The sequence below is a fragment of the Podarcis gaigeae genome (genome assembly GCF_964106915.1).
Source record: "Podarcis gaigeae genome assembly, chromosome: 2".
Taxonomy (NCBI): domain Eukaryota; kingdom Metazoa; phylum Chordata; class Lepidosauria; order Squamata; family Lacertidae; genus Podarcis; species Podarcis gaigeae.
Window position 1 is genome coordinate 20,251,319 of NC_139679.1, and position 13,563 is coordinate 20,264,881.

The window sequence follows — 13,563 nt, forward strand, 5'->3', positions numbered from 1 at the left end:
TACAGTGGTACCTCGGGTTAAGTACTTAATTCGTTCCGGAGGTTCGTTCTTAACCTGAAACTGATCTTAACCTGAAGCACCACTTTAGCTAATGGGGCCTCCTGCTGCCGCCACACTGCTGGAGCACAATTTCTGTTCTCATCCTGAAGTAAAGATCTTAACCTGAAGCACTATTTTTGGGTTAGCGGAGTCTGTAACCTGAAACATATGTAACCTGAGGTACCACTGTATATTGATTAATATGTTGACCACTGTGTCCTTTGAGACTCTTAACTTCCTTAGAAATTTAGGCTGCAGTCTAGCCTGTCTATAGGATCCTCTACCCACCAGGGAGTAAGCCCCATTGAACGCAACAGAGCTTATGTCCGAGTAGATGTGTAACTCTGCTTATTTGAATCTTTGGGCTGTTATAGTGCCTTTTTTATCCAGCATAATGACAGGAAATCTCTTTTTATGCATCTCAATCTTAAACCCAGTTTATGTGGAAGTCAAGACTGAGCTACAAGATACGTTGGAAACCCTTGATTAGGTCTCTCTTCTTTCTGTACTGAAACACAGCTGTGGGATGCAGTGGACATATTTGTTTGTGTGTGTATATAGCATTTATATCAAACCTTTTCCTCTGGGAAAGCTCAAGGTGGTGTTAATGCCCCCCCCAATTTATTCCCCACAACAATCCTGTGAGGTAAGTTAGGCTGAGAGGCGGTTACTGGCCCAAGCTCACCCAGTGAACTTGATGGCCAATGGGGCCTTGAACCCTGGTCTCCCAGGTCCTAGTCTGATACTCTAACCACTATGCTACACTGACTCCAGTGGCTTTACTCTGAGTAGTGGAAAGAATGGGTGTGTTGACTGTCTCCCTTTTCCCCAGTGAAAACCTAAATTATGGCAGCTGTTAGTCCTAAAGTGCCTGTATTCCTCAGTCCTAAGGGGCAAACAGTTCATATGCATTTGTGGCTTCAAGCAAATGTGAGCTGCGAAGAACAAAACGCAACAACAACTGCCCGCCCCCCCCAAAAAAAACCAACACCCAAATGTTTTAGGTGTATGGGGCAGAATAGATCAGGACAATGGGGGACTTCAGCCTTGCCTTCTCAGCTCTCTGTTCTTGCTGCTAAAGCAGTTTAGTTAAAAACCAAGAGAGATCAATGTGTAGTTTGTGGGAACATCCTATGCAGTACAGCGACCACCGTTTTTTGTTGGGAAAGATTCATTTAAATCACACGATTTACTTCCACATTAAATAACCTTTGGTTTGCTCGTTTACGTCTTTGCAATCAAAGACCATTTCTGCTCGTGTGCTGCGTGTTTTTAATCACCAGGACATTCTAGTATATTGTAAACTCTGCTTTCTTGTGGACGATAGAGGCTATTATATTTATTTGTCTCGGTCAATGGGACCATGTCTTGTGAGCTATAGGCTCCGCAACTTTGTAAAACAGAAAACAATTCAGGTCATTCTTCAGAGCCAGACAATTAGGTTTTTTTGAGAGGGTGGGGATCAAACTTCTCCGTTAAAAGTTTAGCTCTTGGGAAGTTCTCCCATTAAAACCCTATTGGGATAAACTGGAACCCTGCAAGACTGATTCATTTCAGTGAGTATTGTGCAAGAGAACTTGCTGGCAGAGTAAGGGCCTGTTGGATTTTTCAACTTTCAGATCCCCCAAAACGAGGGGTGTTAAAAAGTTGTAAAATGACTTGGGAATTCAGAAATTTTTTAGTGAAATGAAGACAGTCTAGTTTTGCTTGGGAAGGAAAATGTGTGTAAAATTGCACAGAAATCACTAAAAAGGATTGTCACACACTTGCAGTTTTTATTATTATCATTATCATTATCTCATTTAGCGTTACCTGGCATTTTCAGAAGTAAAATTAAATCTCTTTGGTTTTCCCGAGAGCAGTTTATGTGCTTTTTAATTAGACGTAGAGTAGCAAAGCGAAGTGTTGCCCAATCAGAAAGATAATAGCAGGTTTGACTTACACACACACACACACACACACACACACACACACACTATTTTAAGACCGCCCCTCATTGAATAAATTGGCAAAAATTAAGTTTCATCCTCTAAAATGACACTCTCAACTTGTTGGGCATGTCCTTTGAGGCAATATTTGTTCTAATTTCTCCCTCCCTCCCTCCCTGCATTGCAAGGGGTTGGACTAGATGATCCTTGTTGTCCCTTCCGATTCTCCGATTCTACCATCTCTCTCTCCCGCTTCCCCCTTTCCCTGCCTCCAATTCCGTCTTCTGCTGCGAACGCTCTGATGAAACCTCGCAGTGTTGTTTGGATCTTGACGTTTGCTCGAAGCCAAGTGTACAGATGAATTGCTAATTAGAAACAGAGGCGGAAACCCTGCATATATTTAATGAGTCGAAAATAATTTATCCCAGGCCCTTCAAAACCCTATACTGAAATGTAGAGCTTGCCGTACGGCGAGAGCCGTAATTGCAGGAGGAGAACCGACTCTTAGGGTTGCTGTTGTCGTTTTCCTATAAAGCAAGAAAGAAAACAAACAAACTCCTCTGTGGACGTACTGACTTTTCGCCCCTTCTCTGCCCCTCTCTCTTTCTCTCTCTTTCCCTTTCAGCATTTTATAAAGAAAAAGACAAAGAGAAAAAGCTGGATGAGGACAATACCAATGCTATGGTCCCACAGTCCGCTTTCCTGGGTCCTACATTATGGGATAAGACCCTTCCCTACGATGGCGATACTTTCCAGTTGGAATACATGGACCTGGAAGAGTTTCTCTCGGAGAACGGCATTCCGCCCAGCCCGGCCCAGCATGACCACAGCCCGCACCAACCAGCTCTTCAGCAATCTACCTCAGCATCACCTTCCGTCATGGACCTCAGCAGCAGAGCATCCACGTCGGCCCACCCTACCATGGTTTCTCAGAACTGCATGCAGAGTCCAGTCAGGCCAGGTAAATCAGCCATAGGAGATTTGTTGGGGAGACTCGAGTGCAAACAAACAGAATGATTGTGTGTGTTTTTGTGTGAGTGTGTGTGCGCGCATACATACACACTAGGGGCTGTTGTACCTCAACAACCAACCCCCTCCTAGTCAGTCAGTCAGTCAGTCAGTCAGTCAGTTTTATTGCACATAGCCAAAGGCTGCCACAATGTACACAAGAATCATTTAACAATTAAAAGAAAATATGCTGGGTTAATACAAAAACTCAAAACATTTATATTATCAAGACATTACCTATTCTAAACAGAACTATAAAGGTAAAGATAAAGGGACCCCTGACCATTAGGTCCAGTCGTGACTGACTCTGGGGTTGTGGCGCTCACCTTGCTTTATTGGCCGAGGGAGGCAGCGTACAGCTTCTGGGTCATGTGGCCAGCATGACTAAGCCGCTTCTGGCGAACCAGAGCAGTGCACAGAAATGCCGTTTACCTTCCCGCCGGAGTGGTACCTATTTATCTACTGCACTTTGACGTGCTTTTGAACTGCTAGGTTGGCAGGAGCAGGGACCAAGCAACGGGAGCTCACTCTGTCGCGGGGATTCGAACCGCTGACCTTCTGATCGGCAAGTCCTAGGCTCTGTGGTTTAACCCACAGCGCCACCCGCGTCCCTTAAACAGAGCTATAAAAGTACCTTAATATACAGGTTAAGACATTAAACAATAAAATATATAGGTTAAAATCACCACATGGCCACTAACATATTAAAAAATAATGTTAATTAATACAGTGTGCAATTATATTCAGAGTTTGGTGATAAAGATAGAATATAGCTTGATGTAGATAGGGTGAAATAAATTCATCTCCTTTACAGTTGGTGGCTATCTTGGCTATATAATTTGCTCTAATTTCCCAGCGGTAGTTGCAAAGAGTGCTACATGCCAGGTCACATGCTTATCTATGTCTGTGAGGATATATAAAATCGTGCCAGAGGGGTTCTAACCAGGGGACCTTGTAATTATAGGTGCTAAAAATCGTTCTCTCGCTTCATTATATAAGGGGCAGCGCAACCCCCTCCTAGAGCTTTTTCTTCCCACCACATGTCTTACATCCCCACTTCCCACCCATTGATCGTGAATTCCACACAACCAGTGCTATTTTTCTAGAAAAAGAGTTCCAGCAGGAAAAAAAAAGCCTTGCACACAACATACCCTGATCATGAATTTACTTAATTTGGAATAAAGTTTCAGCTTATTCAATGAGGTTTATTTCTGTGGCCAGTTTGTATGTTGCTAGCAACAAGGTTTGCTTTTCCAGCAGCTCCTTCCCGTGCCATCTCAGTAACCTTTATAAAATAACAATAATAAGGATACCAATATCCTGCCCATTTGACTGAGTTGCCCCAGCCACACTGGGGGGCTTCCAACATATATAAATACATAATACAGCAGTTCCCAAACACTTCCATTATCGTACATTTCGGCTCCCGAACGCCAAAAACCCAGACGTAATTGCTCCAGTTTTTGAACATTTTTCGGAACCCAAACGTCCAACACGGCTTCCTCTTGAGTGCAAGAAGCTCTTGCAGCCAATCAGAAGCTGCACCTCGGTTGTCGAACATTTCGGAAGTTGAACGGTTTGCCGCAACAGATTACGTTCGACAACCGAGGTTTTAGTGTAAAACATCACACTGCTATTTTTCTAGAAAAAGAGGTGCCCGAACTCACCATGAACACCTCTCCTTATTCTTTTATAATAGCAGTATTTAAAGGTCAGCACCAACACTTTGAACTGTGCTCGGAAATGTAGTGTGCTTTAGTCCAGGAAGCACACAAGGGATTCCAATTCTCATTCAGACATGGCCCTCCAGATAGAAAAACTGCTGTTTTTGCTGCAACAGTTTGCAGTTTTATTATGGCGTGAGCTTTTGTGGACCGCAGTCCCCTTCACCGAATGTTATAAAGTGTTATCCTGAGTTGCAAATACATACATATGCATTCCTGGTTGTTTCTAGGGTGGAGTGGGAGGAGAGAAATGCAGAAAAGTACAGGCTGTGAGAATTGTGTTTCTTCAAAACAAAAAACAAAACCCAGACCCAGTTGTTGTTTATAACACAGAAATCCCAACATTGGTAAGCCAATCGACACATAGGGTGTGATAAAAATCCTTTGATTCAATCTACAAGTGGATGGCACCGAATCTCTTGATGAGTTGCAATTCTGTGGTTTCAAGCTGCGTTTTCCCATTTGAAGTTTCTTTGTTGAAAGATGGCTGCTAAAGTCAGTTCTGGAGTGACCAGGGTGGCTGAAATGCCCCCCCCCCCACTCCCCACTGTTATTTACTTATTCATTTTGCCATTTCTGGCGCCAGGTTTGTATCCATTTGTTCCTTTGCGTCGAGACTGGCCTGTCGGTCACGACTTAAAATGGATGAAATTCTAGATTCCTGCCCCAGGGCTTTTGAACGATGGGTTCTCCATCAGTGGGAAAGAACTCCTAAAAGTAGCTACTGTCAAACACAGAAAACATCAAGAAACCTGCATCTTCCATGTAAGGCTTTTGCAGGCAAGCGGAACTTGCCGTATTTTTAGCAACCAAGTCCTCATTTGCTTTCCGTAGGAGAAAGTCATCTAGCTATTGAGTTTCCTATTGCACATTAGCCCAGAAAATAAAAACGGTTTGAGATTTAATGGATCTTGATAAGGATATGAAATTTCTGGCTTGGATTTTACCCCCCTTTTCTTTTGCAACCTGCAAAAAGCAGCATCTGGCTGCTCCAGCAGCAACATGTGCCAGCAAGGGCTTATATTAGTGAGGTGTTGTTGTTTTTTGCTGTGATTATGCCAAGGACCTGGCTTGCGAGGCGAGAGCCACGAGTCTGGATTTCCAAAACAAGGGACTGTGGGGCCTCATTGGGGGCTGAAGTTGTGAGAAAAGCAAGCTTTCCTAACTGGCGTTTTCCTGATACAGCTAATGGGAGTGGGGAATAGCTTGGTCGATTCCTGATTCTTTCCTTCTGCAGCTCCCTGCCCTGCAGCTGGGCTGCGAAACTGGAAGCAAGCCCTGCTGTGAGTTAAAAGTACCAGGGGAAGGATGTGCAATGGGGAATTGGTGGGTATTAGCAGGAGAGGGTTGCACTGGCCTGCCTCCCACCTGCTGATTCTCCCTTGGAAAAGCAGCCTCGCATTTATGTTCTCTTGGCAAGGGCTCATTTGCCCAGGCAGCATTATGAGATCATTTGCATGGAACTGTTGTAAAAGGATTAGTTATCTATAGGGCCTGTGTTGAGTGGCATCTGTGAGCAGGATTTCCCCTGGCAGAGGCCTATCAATGGGCTCATCCTGGAAAGGTTGTCCTCCCCACCTAACGTTTCCTTCTGGAAGTGTTCACATGACAACTTCGAAAAGCCTCTTAGCGAGCTCAGAAGATCGTGTTGCAAACGGCCCCGGGGCTGCTGAGTTCTGAAAGAAAATTGCAAAACGGCTCGGAGCATTTATAATAGAGAAGCAATCTGGAAGTGGTTTCAAATTAAGGGGGGGTTCAAAATTTGCTTCATAGGGAATAAGCTTCACTGAATATAGTGGGCCTTCTAGCACGACCCTAGGAATCCTTACTCGGAAGTAAGGATTCACTTTCTGAAACGATACGCTAACTGAAATTTAACCATCCTTCGAAATGCGCACTTTTCTGAATTTTGTTTCTCCAGGCAAGTAATGTGTACAAGCATGGGTTAAAGTGTGCAGATAAACGCATCTGTTCCTGAAGCATTATCTTCGGGGAAATTGTGTTGCAAAAATGTGTGCGTTGGGCAAAATTGCACACGCAAATGTGTTTATTTGGAGCCAGATGCAGTTTCCTGAAGCAGGAACTGCTCCTCTCTCCCCTATCCTGGGACAGGCTTCAAATCTGAGACTGTTTTCAAAAGCATGAGATAAGAAGTCCAGATAAATAAACAGAATGGGAGTGGAACATGGTGCAAACCTCCTCCTGAGGAACCTATAAAAACATGTTTCTTGTCTGTGAAAAGCCAGAACTGCGCTTGGTTCTTCTGCCACTAACTTGGCGTTGTTTTTATCCTGTGGTTAGTTTTTTTCTTCTGAAAACAGGGCCTAATGTCACAGCATTGCTTGATGACTTGTGTACCATCACAGATAAAAGTTGTGTTTTGAATGAAGTTGACTCTGATGGAGGACTTTCCCTTAAGTGTCGTCAAGTGTTGAGTAAACCAGTGATCTGAACGCATGTGTGAAATGGCTCCCAAGTGGCTACCTTGAGTTGAAAAGGCTGCACTTTGCGGTTTATGTAGTTTCGCTTGGCTTCCAAGGGCTGCTTGCGATGTCATTCAGTGGCAACCCCATGGCTGGAATAAAAATATGTGTTTTGTACCACACGTGCGCATGACAGAGGACCACGGCCAATCTGGGCTTACTGACACGGTTACATGCACCACAAGTGTGAATGGGTCACATTGTTGCTTTTTTAGATGTATAAATAAAAAGCTTGTGTGTGTGAAGGAGTGTTGATAGAAAACATTATTAAGACTTCCTGAGCTACATGCTCCCAAATTCAAATTTGCTTGGGAAGAAATCACTCAATGGGACAGATGTGCTTAAGTGTTCCTGGGTCTTGCTGATTCTCAACCTTCATTGCCAGGTTTCCTCCAGCTGGGCTTACTAGCAGCAGATGTGAAAAGGATCTAGGGGTCTTGGTGGACCACACGCTTAACATGAGTCAACAGTGTGATGCAGTAGCAAAAAAAGAGCTAACACTAGGTTACATCAACAGTAGTGTAGCGTCTAGATCAGGGGTTCTCAACCTGTGGGTCCCCAGATGTTGTTGCACTACAACTCCCATCATCCCTGAGCTCTGGCCTTGCTAGCTAGGGGCGATGGGAGTTGTAGTTCAACAACATCTGGGGACCCACAGGTTGAGAAAGGCTGGTCTAGATCAAGGGAAGTCATAGGGCCCCTCTATTCTGGCTTGGTTAGACGACACCTGGAATACTGTATTCAGTTCTGGGCACCATAATTTAAGAAGGATGTTGACAAGCTAGAACGTGCGCAGAGGAGGGCAACAGAGATGATCAGGGGTCTGGAAACCAAGCCTTATGAGAAGTGGTTGAAGGATCTGGATATGTTCAGCTTGGAAAAGAGAAGACTGAGAGGAGATATGATAGCCATCTTCAGATATCTCAAGGGCTGTCACATGGAGGATGGAGCAAACTGCTCTGGAGGGTAGGATCCAAATCAATGGCTTCAAGTTACAAGAAAGGAGAGTTCTACTAACACCAGGAGAAACTTTCTGGCAGTAAGAGCTGTTTGACAGTGGAACAGACTCCCATGAGAGGTGGTGAACTCTCCTTCCTTGGAGGTCCCTAAGCAGAGGTTGGCTGGCCATCTGTCATGGATGCTTTAGCTGGGATTCCTGCGTTTTAGGTGGTTGGAAGAGATCACTCTTGGAGTTCCTTCCAACTCTAAGATTCTATGATTCTGCTACAGTCCTTGGACCAAAAGGACCTTTTCCAATGGATCATAAGTGGGCATAGGAATCGCTGATCAACCTGTTGATTGTTCCCTGTAAATGCCTACCACAACCTGCAGCAGAAGTTCATCTCTTGTTCTATGTAGGTCAGCCCTGAGAGGAGAAAAGTCTCATAGCTCCTTTGTTTCAAAGGTGTGTTCAATCTGCGTGAAAAGGCCACAAAAATTCGACAGTTTGTTTCCGGGAGCCGATTAAAATGTTTAGAAAGGCACGTGGTTTAGCCCTCAGCTATTTGTGTGTGTGTGTGTGTGTGTGTGCAAAAGGTAACCCAGAGCGACTTACAAATAACAGAATGTGCATCAAAGCTCATATAGAACTAAAGGAGAGCAAAAGCTAAAAAAGAACTTTCATATATATATATATATCTCAGAACTAAAATATCATACACACTGAAGGAAGCCACAGATAAAAACCTCAGGCCTGGCTGAAAAGAAACGTTTTTGCCTGGTACTGAAAGATACATAATGATGGTGCCAGACAAGCCTTCCTGGGGAGAGCGGTCCCTAAGCAGGGAGCCACCACTGAGAAGGCCCACACTCTGCATCTCATCGTAGGGGGAACACACAGAAGGGCTTCAGATTATTATTGCAAGGTGTTGTTTGGTTTATGTGGGGGGAAAGTCATCCTTGAGGTACAGTGGTACCTTGGTTCTCAAACGCCTTGTTACTCAAACAACTTGGAACCCAAACACAGCAAACCTGGAAAGAAGCCAAATGTGCTCCGTTTTGAGTGTTGTGCTTCTGATTTGAGTGCTACACTTCTGTTTTGAGTGTTACGCTTCCGATTTGAGTGAAACACTTCCATTTTGAGTGCCACACTTCTGTTTTGAGTGTTACGCTGAGGTCTGTCAGTTTTTGCTATTTATTTTGTGTTTTTGTGGCTCTTTTTGTTTTGTTTTTGTGACTGTGTGGAACCCAGTTCAGCTACTGATTGATTGATTGATTGTGTGACTGCAGTACATGGTTTATTGCTTTCATTTTATGGATCAGTGGTCTCGTTAGATAGTAAAATCCATGTTAAATTGCTTTACAGTGGTACCTCGCAAGACGAATGCCTCGTAAGACAAAAAACTCGCAAGACGAAAGAATTTTTCGTTTTTTGAGTTGCTTCGCAAGACGAATTTCCCTATGGGCTTGCTTCGCAAGACGAAAACGTCTTGCAAGTTTGTTTTTCAATGCATTCCTATGGGAATCTGTGCTTCGCAAGATGAAAAATTCGCAAGACGAAAAAACTCACAGAACGAATTAATTTCGTCTTGCGAGGTATCACTGTATAAGGGGTTGTTTCTAAAAGTCTGGAATGGATTAATCCGTTTTGCATTACTTTCTATGGGAAAGCGCGCCTTGGTTTTGGAACTGACTTCCGGAACGGATTAAGTTTGAGAACCAAGGTACCACTGTATTGGGGTCCCCAGCAGCATAAGGCTGTCTAGGTAAAATTGAGCCTCGAACATAAGGGGCGAGAAGGTGTTTGCTAAAAGGCCCGGCTGGGCCCCTTTGGCATGTCTGTTCTTTCAAGATACAGGGAGAAACATTCAGATAAGCAACTTCCACACCGCTCAACAAGTTGAGAGTACTGTACCAGTTGCCTTGCTGGACATTTGAATCAGCTCTCTAACACAAGCCACAAACACCAAGACGTGTCGCAGGGGAGGGCAAATGATTAGAACGGCAATCTTCTGCTGTTTCGGGAGACTGCCAACTTTTTAATGATCACCTGTCAGAGTTAATTTGCAACCTCTGTTACGGGTCAGTCATTCATGTGATTTGTGCTCTCGGTTGGTCATTCAAAGCCCCCCCCGGTCCCAGTCACCCCCCCCCCGAAGTCTGCATGTAGCACCGTTGGAAATCTCCAAGCATGTTGGTAAACTTTTCCTTCAGCAAAGTTGTTCTGGTTGCAGGTTTTCTTTTTTAATATTCATGGATTCCTCTCATACTGAAAGAACGAGGCCCAAGGCTGACTTTGACTCACCAGGGCTTAAGTCCAGGAAAGTTGTTTTCAGTTTAGCTCGGCAACATGCGAGACTAATAACAAGGAAAGGGGCTTTGGGGCATATGGGGAGTGCATTTTCTTCACCGCTCAGTGACCCAAATAGCGCTTATGAGCTTTGGGATTCTGGATGTTGACTTTCAGGAAATCTCAGCTCTGCTCACTGTAGAAACTGGCTCAGTGGCAGAGCGCTGAATTCCTGTTGCGAGGACCTAAGGTTCAGTCACACGCAGGGGTAGCCAGTGTGTGGTGTCCTTTGGACATTGTTGGATAGCAGTTCCCATCATCTCTGACCACTGGCCATGTTGTCTGGGGCAGTGCCAGATTTATGTATAAGCTAAACAAGCTATTGTTTAGGGCCCCACTCTCTTGCGGCCCCCCAAAAAATTAAAGGGAAAAAAACTGGGTGTACATTTCCAAAATATAAGATCAGTTCAACAATTACTTTGATAAAATACATATTTTGTTATGTGCAAATGGATTTAGATACCTAATTCCAGGTCCATAAATTACCATACAGCATATATTCAGCACAAAAACAGCGACAATTGATTGTTGACAAAGGACAGCTGGACATATAAAGGGCCTCATTACCTTCAGTAGCTTAGGGCCTCATCAGACCCTGGTCTGGGGCTGGTGGGAGGTCATAGAGTCATAGACTTGGTTTAATGGAAAAATGGAAGCCTTTTCCAGACCATTTAAAGAAATATTATAATATGATCAATTCACAAGCAGGATTTGAACTACGAGCAACATCAAGAATGAGAGGTTATTGTCTTGTGGTTATGATAGAAAACAGTAAAGCTAGTCTTCTTGGACAAGAGGACAAAAAAACTTTTAAAAAGAATGGGGAAAAATTACAATCTATTTAAGAGACCATTGCAAGCAGATGAAAACATTAGCAGGATTTTAATCTCACTTGTAATGTAATAAATATTATGCACAATATGGATTGATATAAAATATAGATTATAGAATACCGTAATATGCAGTTGTAAATGCTGGCAATAGGGCCCATGAAGGGGGTGGGGGGCAAGTCTTGAGATTCAGAGTTATCTCTGTATATGGATGAGCATTGGGATTGTTACAATTTTATATTTGTAAAATCAAATAAAAATGATTTCATTAAAAAAAAAAAAACAGTGACGCTAGGGTACGGCAAAGGGGTAGAATAAAAAAAAACACACCATGGAAAATGGGACAGGAAGTCGATAGAACAAAAGAAAAATATATATTATGATTTGGAACCTTGTGGGAAATCTAGGGAAATTTAATAAAATATGTTATAAAAGAATTGTAGAGGTGGAAGGGACCACAAGGATTATCTAGTCCAACCCCCTGAAATGTGGGAATCTTTTGCCCAATGTGGGACTTGAACCCACGACTCTGAGCTTCAGAGTCTCAAGCTCTACCAACTGAGCTACCCCAGGGCAACAGCGGCCAGTTGGGGAAGTTCCATTGAGGCACCCTGTTGACCTCAGTGTGACTATTGCTTACTGGGGGCAAGGCAGTGGGTGCAGCTTTCAGTTAAAAGGACCTAGTAGTAAAGGGATGGGGAACTGGTGGCCCTACAGGTGTTGTCGGGCCCCACGAAATGCAGCCGGCATGGCCAATGCGCAAGGATGATGGAACTTGCAATACATAAACCTCCAGAGAGCCACGAGTTTCCAGCTCCCTGCAGTAGCAGGTAATGGGAAAGACCTGTGCTGAGGATTCTGGAGAGCTAGGTAAAGGTAAAGGTACCCCCCTGACCGTTAGGTCCAGTCTCGGACGACTCTGGGGTTTTGGCGCTCATCTCTCTCTATAGGCCAAGGGAGCTGGCATTTGTCCACAGGTCATGTGGCCAGCATGACTAAGCCACTTCTGGCGAACCAGAGCAGCGCACAGAAACACCGTTTACCTTCCCACTGGAGCAGTACCTATTTATCTACTCACACTGGTATGCTTTTGAACTGCTAGGTGGGCAGGAGCAGGGACCAAACAACAGGAGCTCACCCCGTTGTGGGGATTCGAACCGCCAACCTTCCGATTGGCAAGCCCTAGGCTCTGTGGTTTAGACCACAGCACCACCTGTGTCCCTGCTGCCCAAAACTGTTAGAATAAGCAACAGACTTTAATTAAGACCCACGTACTGAGAGTTAAAAAACCACTAAGGCAGTGGCGAGCTCAGTGGCCTTCTGGAGTTGTGAGTTATATTTCTCCATCTCCTTCCCTCCTCACTTCTCCCATTAACAAATAATGGCTGCTGTTTTCAAGTAAGAAATCCGGCTTCACCTTTATACCCGAGTCTGTCTTCTACCAGGCAAGGCAGAGCCTACTCTGCAACAAAAACGGTCGATGCCATGATCAGCCACCTCATTAAGCATGGATAATATTGTTGTGCGTCTTAATTCAAATTCAGCATCCCCAGAGCTGCTCCTCCGTCACAGGGAATTGTGCTGAGCAGCGAAATAAAACTAAGAGTGTGCTTCTTGACTCCCCACTCCACCCCTCTTCCTAAATAAAACAATTTGAGTGTATCTAAATAAACAAAATGGACATTTTGCAACCTCTCTTTCCCCTTTTGAAGGAAGGCCAGAAATTCCAACTGGGAAGTTGTTTGCTGTTCATCTGCTCTCCAGAACAGTGTCCTAATAGACCCCATAAAATGTATTTAAGGTGTGCAAAAGAAATGAGATGTTTAGGCAGACTTAGGGTTACCTTGCAGTTAAGAACAGAAGTAAGTCAATAGTTTTATAGATGGTACCTAACACCTGCCAAAATAGCTAAAATGTATAAAACAAAAGGGACGCGGGTGGCGCTGTGGGTAAATGCCTCAGCGCCTAGGACTTGCCGATCGAAAGGTCGGCGGTTCGAATCCCTGCGGCGGGGTGCGCTCCCGCTGCTCGGTCCCAGCGCCTGCTAACCTAGCAGTTCGAAAGCACCTCCGGGTGCAAGTAGATAAATATGGACCGCTTTCTAGCGGGAAGGTAAACGGCGTTTCCGTGTGCGGCTCTGGCTCGCCAGAGCAGCGATGTCACGCTGGCCACGTGACCCGGAAGTGTCTCCGGACAGCGCTGGCCCCTGGCCTCTTGAGTGAGATGGGCGCACAACCCCAGAGTCTGTCAAGACTGGCCCCT

At 44.5% G+C, this 13,563-nt stretch overlaps 1 protein-coding gene and 1 long non-coding RNA gene across 3 annotated transcripts in view; one reads left to right on the top strand and one right to left on the bottom strand.

The window, feature by feature from the left end:
- Positions 1-13,563, top strand: part of HLF (HLF transcription factor, PAR bZIP family member) — a 66,641-nt gene that overhangs the window by 2,197 nt on the left and 50,881 nt on the right. For both annotated transcript variants that reach the window (XM_083727810.1, XM_083727809.1), the window contains exon 2: positions 2,593-2,928. In XM_083727810.1, coding sequence (XP_083583936.1) covers positions 2,593-2,928 — 336 coding nt within the window. The remainder of the gene's footprint in view (positions 1-2,592; positions 2,929-13,563) is intronic.
- Positions 4,949-11,672, bottom strand: LOC310839362. Its single transcript, XR_014561475.1, has 2 exons — positions 9,725-11,672; positions 4,949-9,479 (listed from the first exon to the last, which is right to left on the bottom strand). It is a non-coding gene; the product is annotated as an uncharacterized lncRNA (long non-coding RNA).